A 17,229-nucleotide genomic window follows, 5' to 3' on the forward strand; every position below is an offset into this window, starting at 1 on the left:
TGCGTATTATTCTGGTCGACACTTTTCTAGGGACTGTTTATTAACTGAGTCTAAATCTGTGTGTTTCTAATCCTTAGTTGCAGTTAAGTCTACTCCATTTACAGATCTGAGGTACCAACCTCTTTTACTGTGTACCTATTCTCCTGAGGGTTATTATAGTAGGCATGGAATGCTTACTAGTGTGTGCTACCTGCCACTTACTACTGTAAGCACATTTCTGTATAGCTTTTCGTGTGTGTGTGTGTGTGTGTGTGTGTGTGTGTGTGTGTGTGGTGTAGGTGTGTAGGTGTAGTGGTGGTGGTGAGGTGATTGTGCTTGTGTATATACATTCTCACCTGTGTATGGGTGCACATGGAAGCCAGAGCAATGTTGGGGATCTCCCTTAAACTTTTCCCAGCTTATTCATTGAGGCAGGGTCTCTCAGTTGACTGATGGCTAAATTGGCTAGCCAACTTGCTCCAGAGATGCCATCTCTGCCTTCTGAGTAACTGCAGTTAGGTGGGGTTTCTATTGCTGTGAAGAGACACCATGACCACGGCAACTCTTTTTTTTTTTTTTTTTTTTTTGGCTTTTTGAGACAGGGTTTCTCTGTGTAGCTTTGCACCTTTCCTGGAGCTCACTCTGTAGACCAGGCTGGCCTCGAACTCACAAAGATCTGCCTGCCTCTGCCTCCCGTGTGCTGAGATTAAAGGCGTGTGCCACCACCGCCCGGCCAACTCTTATAAAGGAAAACATTTAATGGGGTAGCTTATAGTTCAGAGGTTTAGTCTATTATCACCCCAATGGAAAACATAGCAGCATGGAGGAAGACATGGTACTTGAGAGGTAGCTGAGAGTTCATCTTGACCTGTAGGCAGCAGAAGGAAACTGTGTGCCACTCTTTAATGGAGTGGCTTACTTACAGTTCAGAGATTTAGTCCATTATTATCATGGAGGGAAGCAAGGTAGCATGCAGGTAGACATGGTGCTGGAGAGAGGAAGCTGAGAGTTCTTACATCGTGACTCATGGGCAACAGGAAGTGGTCTGTCTTATTGGGCATGGCTTGAGCATATATGAGACCTCAAAGCCCACCTCCACAGTGACATACTTCCTCTAACAAGACCACAACTCCTCCAACAAGGCCACACCTCCTAATAGTGCCACTCCCTTTGGAGGCCATTTTCTTTCAAACCACCACCACCTGGGAAATTTTAAACTGATTCCTTTACCTACATACTGCACATGACTGACATAGCCTAGCCTAAGTTCTGAGTTGCAGAGCTCTAATGTCAAAGAGTTTCCCCCACTGTACCATAAGCCCCTCTAAAAACAAACTTCTTGATGCCCACTTGGTCATAAAACACTTGAACTTAAATTCTCATTTGAACCTGCTTCATACCTATGAAGTCAAGTATGTCTAGAAAATAGAGTTTTCAGAGTGACACGTCTAGTGAGTAGTAATGCTGGGCCTGTAACGGGCCCTGTTTTCTAGGGTATCAGTGTTCTTACTACACACAGGAGAAGACTGTAGTTGGACAAAGGGGTCACATGGCAGGTTGTCATTTTACTGACCATGGCTGTGGGTGTTTCTTTATTGACATCTTGCCAGTGCTGTCAGAGTGGGTGCTGTGGACCTCATTTTCCAGGTGCAAAAATCCAGTGAATGCGTGGGAAGGTTGAGATTGAGAGGTGAGTCTGTAGCAGTCTGGGCTGCCTTTCCACATGGAAAGGAAGGTCAGAGTATCAGTCAACCCAGCCTAAAGGAATTTAGGAGTGGTACCAGCATTAGGCAGTTTAAATTTGAGTCTGCTGAGCAATGGTGGTGTACACTGTCATTCCAGCACTCAGGCAAAGCCACCCTGTGTCCCAGAGCAGGACTCTGTCTTATTTATCTTTTTTTCCCCCAAAGTCTCCAAAATTTGATTATCCTAAAAAAATTCCGTATCCATTATGCTGTCACTCTGTTTACCCTGCCCTTAATATCTGGCAGTGCCAGCTGCTTTCTGTTTGAGATGTATCTGTTCTGGGTGTTTCATGGCAGTGGACTCAGGCAGCGTTTAGCGTTGTGTGTATGGCATCATTGGTGTTGGGCAGTGCATTTGTGTGTATACGCGCAGGTGTTTAGGAGTGTGCATGTGGAAGTTCAGGGTGGGCATGTCTTTCCTTGGTCACACTCTACTTTTATGTTTTCCTGTTAGTATTATTGTGTGTATGTGTGTGTGGGGTGTGTGTGTATCTGCACACCACAGTGCACCTGTGAAGGTCAGAGGACTACTTTGTGGAGTCCGGCTGCCAACATTTGACTTAGCTTTGTCCCCATTCTCTGAGCTGTTCAAGGTATGTTCTACCTCCTCATTGCTCCTACCAGCATCCTGTCCCTCTCCTCACTCCAGTTTGCTCAGAAGCCCTGGGACTCAGCGATAAGGCCTTCTTTCCCTAGTCTCACCCCACTTTGACCATTTGTTGACATGGGCTGTTTAAATACCTTTCCCAAGGGCTGGAGAGATGGTTTGGTTAAGAGCACTGGTTCCTCTTCCCAAGGACCTACGTTCAATTCCCAGCACTTACAAGACAGTTTACAACCATCTTGAACTCCAGTTGCAGGGGATCGTATGCCTTCTTCAGTCCTCATACATGCAGCCAAAACACCAGTACATATAAAAATAATAAATAATCAAAATATTTTTTAAAAATTTGCCTTATCTGAGCTGCTGAGATGGCACAGCGAATACAGGTGCTTGCTGCCACACCTGACAGCCTGACCTGAGTTTCATCCTGTGACCCACACAGGAGAGAGCCAACTTCCACAGCTTGTGCTCCTACCTCCATGCATATGTAACAGAGCATTTACACACACACATCCAAACACTTGTGCACACACAGCGTCTTCACCCCATCTGTTCCCTGCCCTTCTGTCATCACAGCAAGTCTGAACTCATCCTGACTTTAAGCCTTCGGGACCCAGCACCATACCAAGGGACACCTAAGAATCACATTTTACTGTGCCTAGATTTCTAAAACTGGGCAAAGAAACCTGATGGCTCAGCTTCCTCTCCTATTTTGCCCTCACAGTACATTGTTGAATGGTGTTTTTCTTAGGTTTTGTAGGTGCGTCCACACAGCTGAGTGATGGCTTTGTGCTCGTCTTTCTCATATTTGTTTGGATGTGTACTGAAAGAATGGAGTGTTTTCTCAGGTCTTGTAGAGTAAGAAAGAAGCAAGGTGTGTAGTATGATAAATACTCATGCTCACAGGGTCCATAGAGATCATCAGGGTAACCCCCAGGGGTTGGGTGGGGAGGAAGAGGAGGGCAGCTCCTTTTTATTTTAGGTTCTCTTGTGCTTTTGGGACTTCTTACTCCAGGGTTGTGGGGAAAAGTAAGCTGTTTAATAAGTAATAAGTTCTTTTTGTTTTGGGCTGTAAGCTAAATTATTAAAAAAAACCTTAATTATAAATGCTTTAAATTGTAATTTATTTGTTATTGTTGTGGAGGTGATCCATGTGGGGTGGTGCATGTCACAGTCTGTGGCTATCAGAGGACAACTTGTGAAGTAAGTTCTTCCTTCCAGTTGTTGTGTGTGTTCTGGGGGCCAAACTCTTACCAGATTTGCAAGACAGACACTACCAGTTGACATCCCTGGGCCTCGGATGTCTTTCAGTTGTTCCCTCCCTCCCTCCCTCCCTCCCTCCCTCCCTCCCTCCCTCCCTCCTTCCTTTCTTTTTTTTAGTGCAAGCCAGATAATTTCCAAAACAGGTATATTTCATCCCATTTTGACTTTTTGTTATCCCTGTATGACCTAGCCGAAATTTTCTTTCTTTATTTCTTTTGTTTGTTTTTTTGAGACAGGGTTTCTCTCTGTAGCCCTGGTTGTCCTGACACTCACTCTGTAGTCCAGACTGATCTCGAACTCACAGAGATCTGCCTGCCTCTGCCTCTACCACCACTGCCCAGCTGAAATTTTCATTTCATTTTTTGAGACAGTGTTTTATAGTCCAGCCTGGCTTTGACTTTAGCTAAAGCTATTCTTGAGTGCCTGATCCTCTTGCCTCAACCTCAAGTATTGCTGTTACACGTAGGTACCCCTACACACCATTGTAAAGTTTTGTGTGTTTGGCTGTTTGGCCTACGTGTATGTTTGTGTATCATGTGTGTGCAGTGCCTAAGGAGGCCAGATGAGGGCATTAGATTCCCCGGAATTAATAGATGGTCCAAAGCTGCTATGTGGGTACTGGGAATTGAACCTCAGATCCCCTGGAAGAGCAGTCAGTATTCTTAGCTGCTAAGCTGTATCTCCTGCCCCAACTTAAAAAAATTTTCATTATTCTATATTAATTGTATGCAACAATGGGTTTCATATGCATATATGTTTGATCATATTCATCCCCTTTATCCCCCCTTGTTTCCTTCTGACTCCTGCTGATCCCCCTTCTACTTAGCAACTAGTCCTACTTTGATGTCTTTTTGGGGACCCCGTGGGTTTAATTACAATTACAGGAGCATGGCTTAGGGGTTATTTACTGGTGTGTGGACAACTTACCTGTGGCTATACAACTGAAGGAAATGTCTTCCTCTCCCAGCAACCATTATCTGTACATAGGTTTTGGGGGAGGTAGGCCTTGAGCCCTTCCCCTTGTTTGTATTTTAAGACTAGGTCCCAGCAGGTAGCGGCGCACGCCTTTAATCTCAGCACTTGGGAGGCAGAGGCAGGCAGATCTCTGTGAGTTTGAGGCCAGCCTGGTCTACAGAGCAAGTTCCAAGACGGCCAGGAATGTTACACAGAGAAACCCTGTCTTGAAAAACAAACAAATGAACAAATAAAAAGACCAGGTCCCTTCTCTGTGGTTAGCCTAGAACTCATTATGTAGCCCAGACTGGTCTGGAACTCACTATGTAGCTCAGGCTAGTCCCAAATCCTCAGTGATCTTCCTGAGCAAGCAGTTACTGGCTTGCTCCAACATGCCTGCCCACTTAACTCCACTTCTACTACCCACTCTTAATGTTTGCACATTGGATGTCTGTAGGCCAAGGTGGGCTGGTCCAAACTAATTGGCCCTAACATGACTGCCAGAATGAGCATCAGACAACTTCTAATGCATTATGTTCCTGTCTGCATGCTGAATGATACTCCAGCTCTGTGGAGTAGCTAGATGGCAAAGAATTATGAAAGGAGGGAAGCGTTAGTCCCCAGTTCCCAGAGGGTCTCTCCAGTCTCAGAAAAGCCACGAGTTTCTCTTTATTATCATCCTTTGTTAGGTTTTTGTACCCCAATAATAGGTTTCTCCCCTGACACAGTAATAAGCCAGATCAAGCCAAATTAAAAAGACCAAGTTTTTTGAGACAAGCACTCTCGGTGACCTTTCCAGCCCCCAGAAGTGAGGCAGGGAAAGGGAGCAGGAGAAATCACAAGGCAGTTCCTGAGGAAGGGCCTTAAATACCCCGTAGGTACAGTCTTGAGCAGGTAGCAGCTTTGGGGGAGGAGCCTGGACTTCCATAAGGGTCAGGGTTTGGAATGGGGCCGAACTAGAAACTCCAGCTGAACACCCTTCCCATTCATTCCTTTAATTCTGTGTCGGTACGCTTCTGACTCCCAGCACATAGGTCCAAAATTCATGTGAAGACTGTCTCCTACATTAAGACTGCCTGTACTGCTTAACTGATATTGCCTTGTTATTGACTACAATCTCCCAGAGGAAGAAAGACTCAGTTTTGGGTTTAAACATTGGTAGTATTTTACATAATTTATATAAACGATCAATTAGCTCATATCAAGATATCATGTCATAATGACTATGTTAGGTTTCTTCCCATGAATAAATTGAAATGCTATGGAAGTGTTGCTGGAAGAAAAACAAAAGTAAGTTGCTGGTAAGTTTTTGTGGAGATTAGAGAGTTAATAGCAGTTTCAGTGCACTGTTAATAAACTTGGGTACAGAGGTTTAGGGGTACTGCTTTTGCAGAGGATCTGTGTTCAGTGCCTAGTACTTACTCATGTGGGGCAACTAAAAACTATCTGTAATTTCAGTGCCAGAGGTTGTGACACCCTCTTCTGGCCTCCAAAGGTACTGCACACATATGCACAAACTTCTACACATGTGTACATAATTAAAAATAAAAGCAAAATTAGTCAAAAGAAACTCTTGTTAAGACAACTGTTCACTATATCTACTATTTCAGTAAGAACTGTTGACACACACACACTGTTTTCTTCAGTACTGTTATTTTTTATTATTACCTTTTATTTATTAAGTATACATGTGTGGGTGTGGGTAGATGTGCACAAGCTTGTTATTGCTGGTGCTTTTTGATACAGTCTCTCCATTAACGCTAACTGGCCTCAAACATAGCATTCTTTCTGCCTCAGCCTCCTCATGCTGAAGTTGTATATGAACCAACACTTCAGCTTACTTAGTTGTAAATTAAGGTTCTCGTACTGGACAAGGTCGACCCCACTCCTGTGACATGCGTGTGTGCTGGCACTTAGACACATGAGGTGGGGAGGAACTGGGAGGACTTGGAAGGGCAAAGAATATGATCAGAGTATGTTGTATGAAAAAAAAATTAAAATGGTTGGCTCTCAAGTCACTGTGTGGCTGAGGTCTGCAATTTGCTTTCCCCGGAGATGGGTGGGTCTGTCTCTCTCTGCCTCTGGGCAGGAAAAGAGAAGGCGTTGTTTGTGAAAACAATGGGAATTTAGTCAAGGAAATGCAAACCTGTTGGTTCTTGCCATCATTTGACTGCATCAGGACAGAGCCCAGACTTTGTCTTGTCTGTACTCCAGTGTGTACTTTCTGTGGTGTGGTGTAGAGTGAGTGAGTTAATATTCAAATCTACTTTCTGTGAAGTGCCAGAGAGGCTTGAGTTGGGGATACTGTGGGAGCAGCATGATGACTTTGGTTTGCCATTGTCAAAATAAAGTCTTGTTCAAAGGTGGTGGAGCATGCCTTTGATCCCAGCAGCACTCAGGAGGCAGACAGACAGAAATCTTCTGCCTCTGTCTCCCAAGTGCTGGGATTCGAGTTAAGAGCCATCACACCTGGCCTTGTAAAATTAACATTGAAGGAGCTGGAGAGACGGCTCAGTGGTTAAGAGCACTGGCTTCTCTTTCAGAGAGCCTAGGTTTGATTCCCAGAACCCAAATAGCAGCTCACACTGTAATTTCAGTTCTAAGTGATGTAATCCTTCTTCTGACCTCCCCAGGCACCAGGCATGGACATATAGACATGTAGGCAAAACACCTGTACATATAAAGTAAAACATTTACAAAATTAACACTTAATTGAATTTTGTTAATGTTTTGGGGTTAGAAATGAACCTTGGTTGGTAGACTGCTTGTCTAGTTTTCATGAAGCTCTGGGCTCAATCCCACTATCATATTGTTATGAATAACAGTCAAGTTGTACCCACTGTTATTCCCTACATCATTTACCAGCTGTTTAAAATGTCTTTTAGAAGATTGCACTGTGATTTAGCATAAAAGCAAAAGAGAAAAACAAAACTTGTGTGTGAAGGAATGAGTGGGAAGCAGGCCCACTTGTGTGTGTGTTGGACTTCCTGTGAGACAGAACACTTAAAACACTAGAGGAGCGACCTGCAGTGTGAATTCTCGTGCAACACTGCAATCAAATGCTTTATGTTCCGGAAAATAGAAAGGTGCCAGGAGTGGGTTCAGCCATGTGTAGTTTTGTTGCTGAGAAACATGCAAAAAATTGCCTGTTGAATGCCAGGAAGTACACCTGGAATTGCTGGGTTCTTCAGCATATGGGAGAAAGTTTCAGCTGCAAGAAGCTGGGGTAAGCGACTGGGACTGTCAATAGGTCCTGGCATAATTCCAGTGGTAGCAGGGTTTCCTCTGGGAGTAACTGATGGCACCTTTGAGTCAGTCAAATGCCACAGTATTGATCCTCCTAACGTCCTGATGATAGATTTTTAGAACATACTGTACTTACTACGTAATCAACTATTGATAGGATAAAGGGTGGCAAAATTTTAAAAATAGAAGTTTATTACCATGCAAAGTTCAAGGTCACAATACGGGAAAAATGTTTTTTGAGGGCCTTTGCTCCTGTCTTTGTCTCCTTAGAGGCCCTTCGAGCACACCCACCTCAGCAATAACTTTGTGTAAGTTATTTCTTACACGGGTTTCTTAGGAGGGTTTGCTGTGATAGTTGGGTGAAATCAGCATCATTTAGTGCTTGCAGACCCTTGAGAACAGCACAAGGCTATAAGTAAGTGGTTATGTTAGCAAACACTTCTTGCTGAGACTGTTACTGTCTCTATGCATCATGGTGGTTGATGGCGCTCAGCAATTCCAGATTAAGTTGTGATTGTTGGGATCTGTTTTTCATTTCTGCCTTTGTTCTAGTTTGATATTATCAGGCTCCTCCTGTCCCCTCCCTTCTTCCGTGACTTTGGGGGTATGCTTGTTTTTCTTTTTTTTTTTTAATCTTTTTTTTTTGGTTTTTTTGAGACTGGGTTTCTCTGTGTAGTTTTGGTGCCTGTTCTGGATCTCGAACTCACAGAGGTCTGCCTGGCTCTGCCTTCCGAGTGCTGGGATTAAAGGTGTGCACCACCGATGCCCGGCGTGAGTATGTTTGTTGATTTTTGTTTTCCAGAAAATTTTGTAGACTCTAGATTCATAGATTCACACACTTTTTTTTTTGTTTGTTTTTCGAGACAGGGTTTCTCTGTGTAGTTTTGCGCCTTTCCTGGAACTCACTTGGTAGTCCAGGCTGGCCTCGAACTCACAGAGATCCGCCTGGCTCTGCCTCCCGAGTGCTAGGATTAAAGGCGTGCGCCACCACCGCCCGGCCAAACACTTTTTTTAAACATGGTGAAATCAATGGAATTAGAATTCATCTGGAAGGAAATTAATGCCTTATTTAAAAAAAAAAAAAAAGCTTACATTTTCTGTTTTTTACCAAGCCTGAACCTCAGCCCCTCTGGCCTGATAACCAGCCCATTTTTGGCGGCTGGGATTGTCAGGACCCATAGTATTGAAGACTGCTGCCTGAGTGGGAAGAGTCATTTCTAGCTTCTGACCGGAGAATTTGTGACCAGAGAAAGGCTCTGAGCCCCTTTCCAGTCCAGTCAGTTGTTTCTAGTTGTGGTACTTAAGTGTTGCCAGCGGGCCCTCAGCTGTTGGAGACCGCAGGACACTGTTTCGGTTACAGCTGGCAGTAAATGGAGCCATGACTGAGTGACCTTCCTGGTGAGGCCTGCAGTGTTGTTCTGGCACAACCGTAGTGCGGAATAAATGAGATTGTTGCTTACTGGCATAACCTATAACTGTTCCGTTTCAGTGTTGACTGAAAGACCATCGTGTCTCATGTTGGCCAGCCCGTTGTCTCTGTTGAGCTGTCCCTGTCCGTAGGTGCTTTGTATTGGCTCTGACTGCTAAACAGGATGGAAGTGTGAGCACTTAAGGCCGAGAAAGGGTTTTAAGATATTCTGTGTGGCTGGATGTTAGTTAGGTTTCTCCGTGGTTCAGACTAATGGAAGCATTCATTCCATAGCTCATTCTTCTGGAATTATACGTCTTACTTGATAATTCAGAAAGTGCTAGCTTTAGCTACACTTCCTTTTTAAGGTAGTGGTACCAGCCATTTGTTAATTACATGGTTAGAAGCTTATTGTCAGTGAAAAATGACACACACACACAAATGGCATCCACAGTAAAGCTTAAAATAGCTCATCCGCACATCCATGCAGATTCCCTGGACTCCTTATCTGACCTACTGACGCACTGTCCCAGGGAGGAGAGCCCAAGGCTCCTCAAGGCTGCCCAATTTCGACTGTCCCGTCGGTATTTGGAGTTTTCTGTGGAGTCATATTTCTCTTGTAACTGCTCAGAGTATTTTCTGTGACAGAATGATAGAGTCTGCATTTTAGAACGTGTCTGACCATCAGTAACTGGCTTGTGGAGCTTGTCAGCGCTTTAAAGTGTAAAACGCAAGACTCGGGCTTGTCTGTCCGAGAGGTACCCAGGTCTGCTTTCTGACTGATATGATTTTATTTGTTTCTCAAAAACAGAGCTGCCAGATGCTGTTAAATCAGCTGCGAGAAATCACAGGCATCCAGGATCCTTCCTTCCTTCATGAAGCATTAAAGGTTGGTTTCCAGTCCCAGCTTAGCCGACAGGCTCTGAAACAGCTTTCCACCTCACAGGTGTGTCAGTTCAAGCTATTTTTATACCAGGCCAGAACGTAGGAACAGAAACCCTACAGGTCAGATGGTTAGTTTCCTCAATAGAGAAATGTTAAGAAGATGGTGGGAACTTAAAGTTGGGGAAGCCTATGGGAATCTCGTCATCATGTGCTTCGTGTGTGTAGACCTTATATGGATCCTCAGTGCAAACAAAAAACTAAAAAATATTCCAGCAGAGAAGTTGACTGCTCTTCAGGTGTGATGTTGTTATTCGTAAGCATTGCTGGTTATAATTTGAAAAGATACATTCTAACTGTTACCCAAGGAAATGGTAAGACACTTAGCTTCAGAATAGCCAGCAGGTGTAGGCAGTGTAGATAAAGCATGACTGGCTGTGACTGGAGAATGTTGAGGGCAAGCAGTGGGTGTAAGAGGTTCGGTTCTTCATTCTATTGTTGTACCTTTTCGAATATTTTCCTGGTAAGAAGTTTGAAACGGATATGCCTCCTTTATAAAATACAGTGCCTACTCATGACTCTCCTGTCCAGGCTGACTTGTCACCTGTGTTGGCTCCCAGTCCCCTTTTGTGACTCACTGTGCCATAACTGGTCTGTGAAGTTAGGCTCCTGGAGCCGTGACTGCACCATCCATGGAGGCTGTGGTTTGCTTTCCTTGTTGTGAAAATGCGAGCACCTTGAGTCCTGTCCTGTCACTTGATGGAGCTCCAGGTGCCTCAGGCTTCCTGCCCTCACTGTCTTCCTGCCCTCACTGTCTTCCTGCCCTCACTGTCTTCCTCTGCTCTCTGCCCCGGAGCCATGCCTAGGCTGACTCACTGTGTCACCATGGTAGTAAAAGAGTAAGAGTAACACCCCAATGCTGCTCACTGCCAGTTCTGCCATGCTTTCCTTTTGGATTTTGTGATTATTTTTCTTCCTCTTAGGCCAGTAATGGTGACATCACCCAGGCTGTCAGCCTTCTCACTGACCAGAGAGTTAAGGAGCCCGGTCATGACCCAGCTGCTACCGAATCACCTGAAGGTGAAGGGAGCGCTACCAACAAAGAACTGCTAGCAAGTAGGTCTCGCCTGTCCTGGTCCTTCTTTGTACTAGCAGAAGATAGTGACTGTGATTCCTCATTTATCACACTGACCCTTTGACTAGTCACTGAGCCCTTGCTGAGAGCCAGGCCTGAGTTCAAGCTTTGAAATGGTTTCTCTCTTGTTGTTTCACTGTGTAACCCAGGCTGACTTTACATGGTTTTTCCTTCTTGACTAGTTTTATAGTTTTAGTATGCTTACTAGGTCATAGGTCAACTTCATAAAGCGTGTCCTCCGTTCACTATAGAAAGCAGTTGACTATCCTTTGCTAGGATATTTTATATGTAGCTGATGATGTTTTAAAATGGTAAAAGTTATTAACCTCGAGATACAGAAAGTATTTTTGAGTTTGTGGAATGTTAGTGAATTTTATTTAGTACGTGCGTGCGTGCGTGCGTGCGTGTGTGTGTGTGTGTGTGTGTGTGTGTCTGTGTGTGTCTGTGTGTGTCTGTGTGTGTTTGTAGGCCAGAGGTTTACTTCAGATGTCTTTGTTTATCACATTCTACCTTATTTATTTTTAAAGTTCTACTTATTTTTATGTATATGAATGTTTTGCTTGTGTGTACATGCTGAGTGCTCCTCAGAGGCCAAAAGAGGGTATTGGATCCCTAGAACTGGAGTTACGGATGGTTGTGAGCCACCATGTGGGTGCTGGGTCCTGTGCAAAAGCAATAGGTGCTAGTAATTGCTGAGCTCCAGCACCTCGACATTATTTATTTTTTGAGACAGGGCTGCTCACTGAACCTGGACTCATCAGTTGGCTAGGCAAGTCCTTTTGGAATCCTACTTTCCTTGCCTCCCAGGACTGAGATTGTAGGCATGTACTTAGCATGCCTATCCTTTTCCGTAGATGCTGGGATCTGAGCTCTTTCTTTATGCTTAAGCAGCATGCACTAAGCAGAGATCCATTTCCCAGTCCCTGATGCATTGTATTAGTCGCTTACTTCTGAACTGTTGGGGAGAGTAAGATTACAGTTCAATGATAAGTTGTTTGTTTGACTTTAGACAGTTACAGGATTGTGTTCAGAGGAGCCCCTGTGGTGAGACCTAGGGAATATGTATGATTTAGAAAATGTTTGTATCTTTTCTTACTTCCTATACACAAACTAATCACATTTCTATTTCCTAACAGAAGTGATAGACCTTACTCATGACAACAAAGATGACCTTCAGGCAGCCATTGCATTGAGTCTACTGGAGTCTCCTAAGATTCAAACTGATGGCAGAGAACTTAATAGGTTGTTGCTTTAATTTATGCTTTTTGTTCCCTGTGGTTTGTTGCTTTGTTGTATTATGTTCTGGGAAAGCTACTCACTCAGGGGTCATTCTGTTCCTTTATTGCACCAAGATCAAGTTTCTTTAAGGAGCAATTTTAGCTTATTATTCAGTTGTCATCATCGTTGTCGTCCCCCCCCCCCCCCAACAATCCGTCTATCTGCCTGTCTTTGTTTATTTGTTTTTGATTTTGAGTTTCAGAGTGACCTGGAACTTATGACCCTTCTCCCTGATCCTCCAGTGTGCTGGGATTCCAGATGTGTGCCACCACTCTGGCTTTTAGTTCACTTTGAAAAGCCAAGCATGGAGGATTTTGAGTAGAAGCCTACAAAATTTTGTTTTTTCCAATTACTAAGGAAAAACAACAGCCTAGCCTAAGTGCCTGATAAATATAGCCACTGACAGGCTGAGGGCTATACCGTTGTCTCAGGTGAGCAGAGGATATGATGTTAGCATTGGCACTGATATGGTACTTGTCTTGTGTGGTTCACAGACATCCAACTGTAAACTTGCTTTGATTTCTGGACTTGTTTCCTTATACCTCTTGAATTTCTTTTTCAGAGAAACATAGAACAGAGTATTTTGTGCTAGGCAGTTTGGAGGCTCTTAGCTTTTGCACAGTGCCTCTTTCCCCCTTTCACTGGCAAGCCCTTTTATAGGATATCATGGTTGAATGAAAACCTTTAATGTGGGAGGCTTGAATAGCCTTGAATCTCAACTCATTTTCATTGAGGATCTTACTAGAAATAGTCTCTGTTAAGGAAGGGCTTCAGTTTGAATTTAAACCTCGATTTTTATGTACATGAGGAACTGTTATATAGCCAGTGGTTGTCCACTGGATGGTTTTTCTGGCATTTGAATCATCTGCAACATTACCAATATCATCCTCTGTGCAGTAAATCACTCTTTAAACTGTTTTTTTTTTTTTCTTTTGATATGTGGTGTGGGCATACTACAGAATGCATGAGACAAACTCTGCAGAAACTAAACGCTCAAAGCGAAAACGCTGTGAAGTTTGGGGAGAAAACCACAATCCCAATAACTGGAGGAGAGTGGATGGTTGGCCAGTTGGGCTGAAAAATGTTGGCAACACATGTTGGTTCAGTGCTGTTATTCAGGTATGGTGTTTTTAAGAGCTATTTTCTTCTGGATATAATTTAGTAACTTGCTGAAATGAAAGATATGAAGTATGACTTCAGAAAGTTAAAACAAGGCTAGCCAGATGGTTCAGTGGATAGAGGCACTTGCTGTCAAGCTCGGTGACATGAGTTTGATCAAGACCCCACATAGTGGGAGAAAAGTACTGACTCTTGCAAATTGTCTGATCTCTACTTGGCATACATGTATAAGAACACACTGTAGTTACTTTTGTGTGTTTTGGATTGCGAATTTATGATGTCTAAACTGGGAAGTTCTGAAATACAAATATATTAAGTGTTTAGGGTCAGCAGTTAATGAGTACTGTTGAGGGTAGCCTGGAGTAGAGGCATAGCAGATAGGTATCCTGGAAAGAGAGAAGTAAAAAGACTCTGTCATTATGTAGCCCAGGCTGGCCTTAAATATGTGATTCTTTGCCTGTGTCTGCCAAATGCTGGTATTACAGGGATGTACTACCATTATAGGAATGTACCACTATGCCAGCTATCTGCATGAATTCAGTATAAATACAGGTATAGACACATCCATCTATCTACTCCAGGGTGTTGTGTGTGCTAGACAAGCACTCTATTACCGAGCCACATCCTCAGCCATGTGAAAACACTCTTTTGGGGGATAAAATCCTGCAAGAGAAGAATGAGAAAGATTGCAGGGTCTCGCTGGAATAACCAGGTGGTTGAGTGCTGTTTGACATAAGAGGAGTAGTTTGTGTGTGCTGGAAGCTGCCAGTAAGGCTGTGGATGTACTCAGTTCACGATGCCTGTGTTTTACATCCTTGTATGAGATGCTACATAGGAGTTAATTTAACTGTATGCATTTCTAGGTCAGAAAAGAATACTATAAGAGTTGAAGTAAAGCCAAGCAGGTAGGTGAATTTCCTTAGAGAGAACTAGCTATCAAGAAGTATTTCCCATGGCTGGAGAGATGGCTCAGCAGTTAAGAGCACTTGTTAGTCTTGCAGAGGACCTTGGGTTTGGTTCCCAGTACCCTCATGGTGTCTCATAGCTATCCCTAACTCCAGTTGCAGGGGTACAGTACCCTCTTCTGAACTCCATGGGCACCAGGCATACACATGGTACACATATATTATATGCAAGCAAGACACTAATGCAATAAAACAAAATGCACTTAAAGTATTTCCCAAGCACCATAAGCTTCATGTGACCACAATATCATTCCTTCTCCCTGACTGCAGCCTTGTTCATTAAATGGTTCTGTGGCATCCAACCCACTGCTCAAAAGCCAAAACACTTCAAACATAGTTTACTGTGTGCCTGGCTCTGATTAGGACCTGGGAAACAGAAGTGACTAAAACAAAGCCCATGCTCTCCTGGAGTTTACTTAAAACAGTGGGTTGATCAGTCAACAGAATCAGGCAGTGATAAGTGCTACAAAGGCATTGTGAAGGAGAGTAAGGGTGCCTCAGCTAGAGAGTCAGCTGCTTCTGTGGCTTGGTCAGGGATGGCTTGACCAATAAGGAGACTTTTAAGCAGAGGTGTGACGATGGCTAGGGTTTGGGTCATATAGTTAGAGAACATTTGTGAGTAAAAAAGTAGAAAATAAATAACCCATGTGAGAGAGCAAGACTGCTAGAACTGGCTGGTTAAGAATGGAGAGTGGGGGTGGGTTGGGAGAACGGACTCCTGCAAGTCATCCTCTGACTTCACACACATTACCTGATGTGTGCGGACTGCTTCCCTAGCCCCCAGTAAATACGCACTTGAACTCAAAAGCCAAGTGTGTGTCATGGGGAGCAAAGCAGGTGAGGTGGTACAAATCTAATCAGCACGTTTGAGGCTGAGGCAGGAGGATTGCTGCAAGTCTAAGGATCAGCCAAGACCTATGCGACCCTGTCATTTCAAACAGACAGACAAACAAACAAAAAGGTAGAATTAGGACTCTCATCAGTCAGTTACTTCCTGCATCTATCTTATGTATGTGTGGAGACAGACACACACTAGATTCATAATGCCATTAACCTTTACTCATGTGAGAGATGCTGAACAAGCTTATGTTTTCTTTATGAACTGATTTCGGCCATATTTTTTTCTTTTGAGAAGTTGGTGAAATGACAGATGGATTTTGGAATAGTTGTTGAAGGTTATAGGAAAACCAGTTGACAGTAGGTTATCATATACAAAACCCCCAAGTGTTTCAGACTTTGGAATTAGGGACATTGAACTGACAGTTTATGTAAGCATTCTAAAGTAGGAAAGACTGCAGTCTAATCCTGACCTATGAGTTACTGGGGTGCGAAATCAAAGAATAGAGGGCCAGTTTAAGGTTTAAGGTGGGTGACTGAGAGCCATGCATGGTGGTACACACCTACAGTTCTAGGACTCAGGAAGCTAAAGCAGACACACACACACACACACACCCCAGAATAAAACTGCTGTACTTACAACTTGGATAATAAGTGAGTATTACAAGGACTAGAGAAATGGTTCAGCAGTTAAATACACTTTACTGTGCAATTATGAGCATCAAAGTTTGGATCCCTTGTAACAGGCCAGACATCTAGCACATGACTATAACCCCAGCTTCAAGTGGGTGGAGATAGGAGATCATTGGGCTGGCTGGCTCCAGCCGAGCTTAGAAACCATGCTAGGTTCCAGAGGAGACCCAGACTCTGGGGACTATGTAGAGAATGGTAGAGGGGAACACCTAACACTTTTTATGGCCTCTGAGTGTGCACTGGGACACACATGTGCAGGTCATTTTAAAATGAGTATTATAAGATCCTTGTGCTATTGATTGAATCCTGTCTGTTAGCACCTTCTGCCCCCACAGACCTAATCATACATGTGTATAGCCTTAAACAAGGTATAGTTTTATGTTCTTAAGCTTAAATGGAATTATACTTTTTCTGTAACATTTATGGATTGATTGATTGAGGCAGAGTCTTGCTATGCAGCCCAGGTTGGCCCTAAAACTCACTGTATAGTCCAGGCTAGCTTTGAACATGAGGCAGTCCTTCTGATTTAGTGTCCTGGGTGCTGAGATGATAGGCCTGAGCTTGCATGCCCAGCTTCTGTCACCTGCAAGAAAATGTATTTCTGAGATTATTCATATTGATGCACATATTTTTGTCAGCTTAATTTCCTGCAGCTTAGTAAGTAAATTATGGATGCATTTCTACATCTTTTTTTTTTAAGGATTTGTTTTTATTTGTGTCCATGTCTACATATGCATACCATGTGCATGCAGGTGCCCAAGGAACCAGAAAAAGGATGTTGCATTCTCTGTAGCTGTAGTTCCAGGTGGATATGCAACATCCTTTGTGGGTGCTAGGAACCAAACTTCAATCCTCTGCAGGATTCAAGTGCTCTTAACTCCAGCTTCTGCAATATCTGTTTTGGGGGGGGGGGGGGTTGGTTTGGGGGAGGGGATATTTGAGACAGGGTTTCTCTGTGTAACAGTTCTGACTGTCCTGGAACTCATGCTGTAGACCAGGCTGGCCTGGGATTCACAGAGATCCTCTTGTCTCTGTCTCCTGAGTGCTGGGATTAAAGGCATGTGCCACCACTGCCCACCTACAGTATCATTTTAATGACATAATTTTCTTTCTTTTTTTTT

General features: G+C 43.6%; 1 protein-coding gene across 4 annotated transcripts in view; it reads left to right on the forward strand.

The window, feature by feature from the left end:
* Usp28 (ubiquitin specific peptidase 28) overlaps positions 1 to 17,229 on the forward strand; it is a 60,864-nt gene that overhangs the window by 8,947 nt on the left and 34,688 nt on the right. For all 4 annotated transcript variants that reach the window (XM_052759826.1, XM_052759846.1, XM_052759856.1 and 1 more), the window contains 4 exons: positions 10,011 to 10,088; positions 11,065 to 11,197; positions 12,353 to 12,458; positions 13,454 to 13,613. In XM_052759826.1, the coding sequence (XP_052615786.1) occupies positions 10,011 to 10,088; positions 11,065 to 11,197; positions 12,353 to 12,458; positions 13,454 to 13,613 (477 nt within the window). The remainder of the gene's footprint in view (positions 1 to 10,010; positions 10,089 to 11,064; positions 11,198 to 12,352; positions 12,459 to 13,453; positions 13,614 to 17,229) is intronic.

This window comes from Peromyscus californicus, unplaced genomic scaffold (assembly GCF_007827085.1).
Source record: "Peromyscus californicus insignis strain IS unplaced genomic scaffold, ASM782708v3 Scaffold_11__1_contigs__length_118956290, whole genome shotgun sequence".
NCBI classification, from domain to species: Eukaryota; Metazoa; Chordata; class Mammalia; order Rodentia; family Cricetidae; genus Peromyscus; species Peromyscus californicus.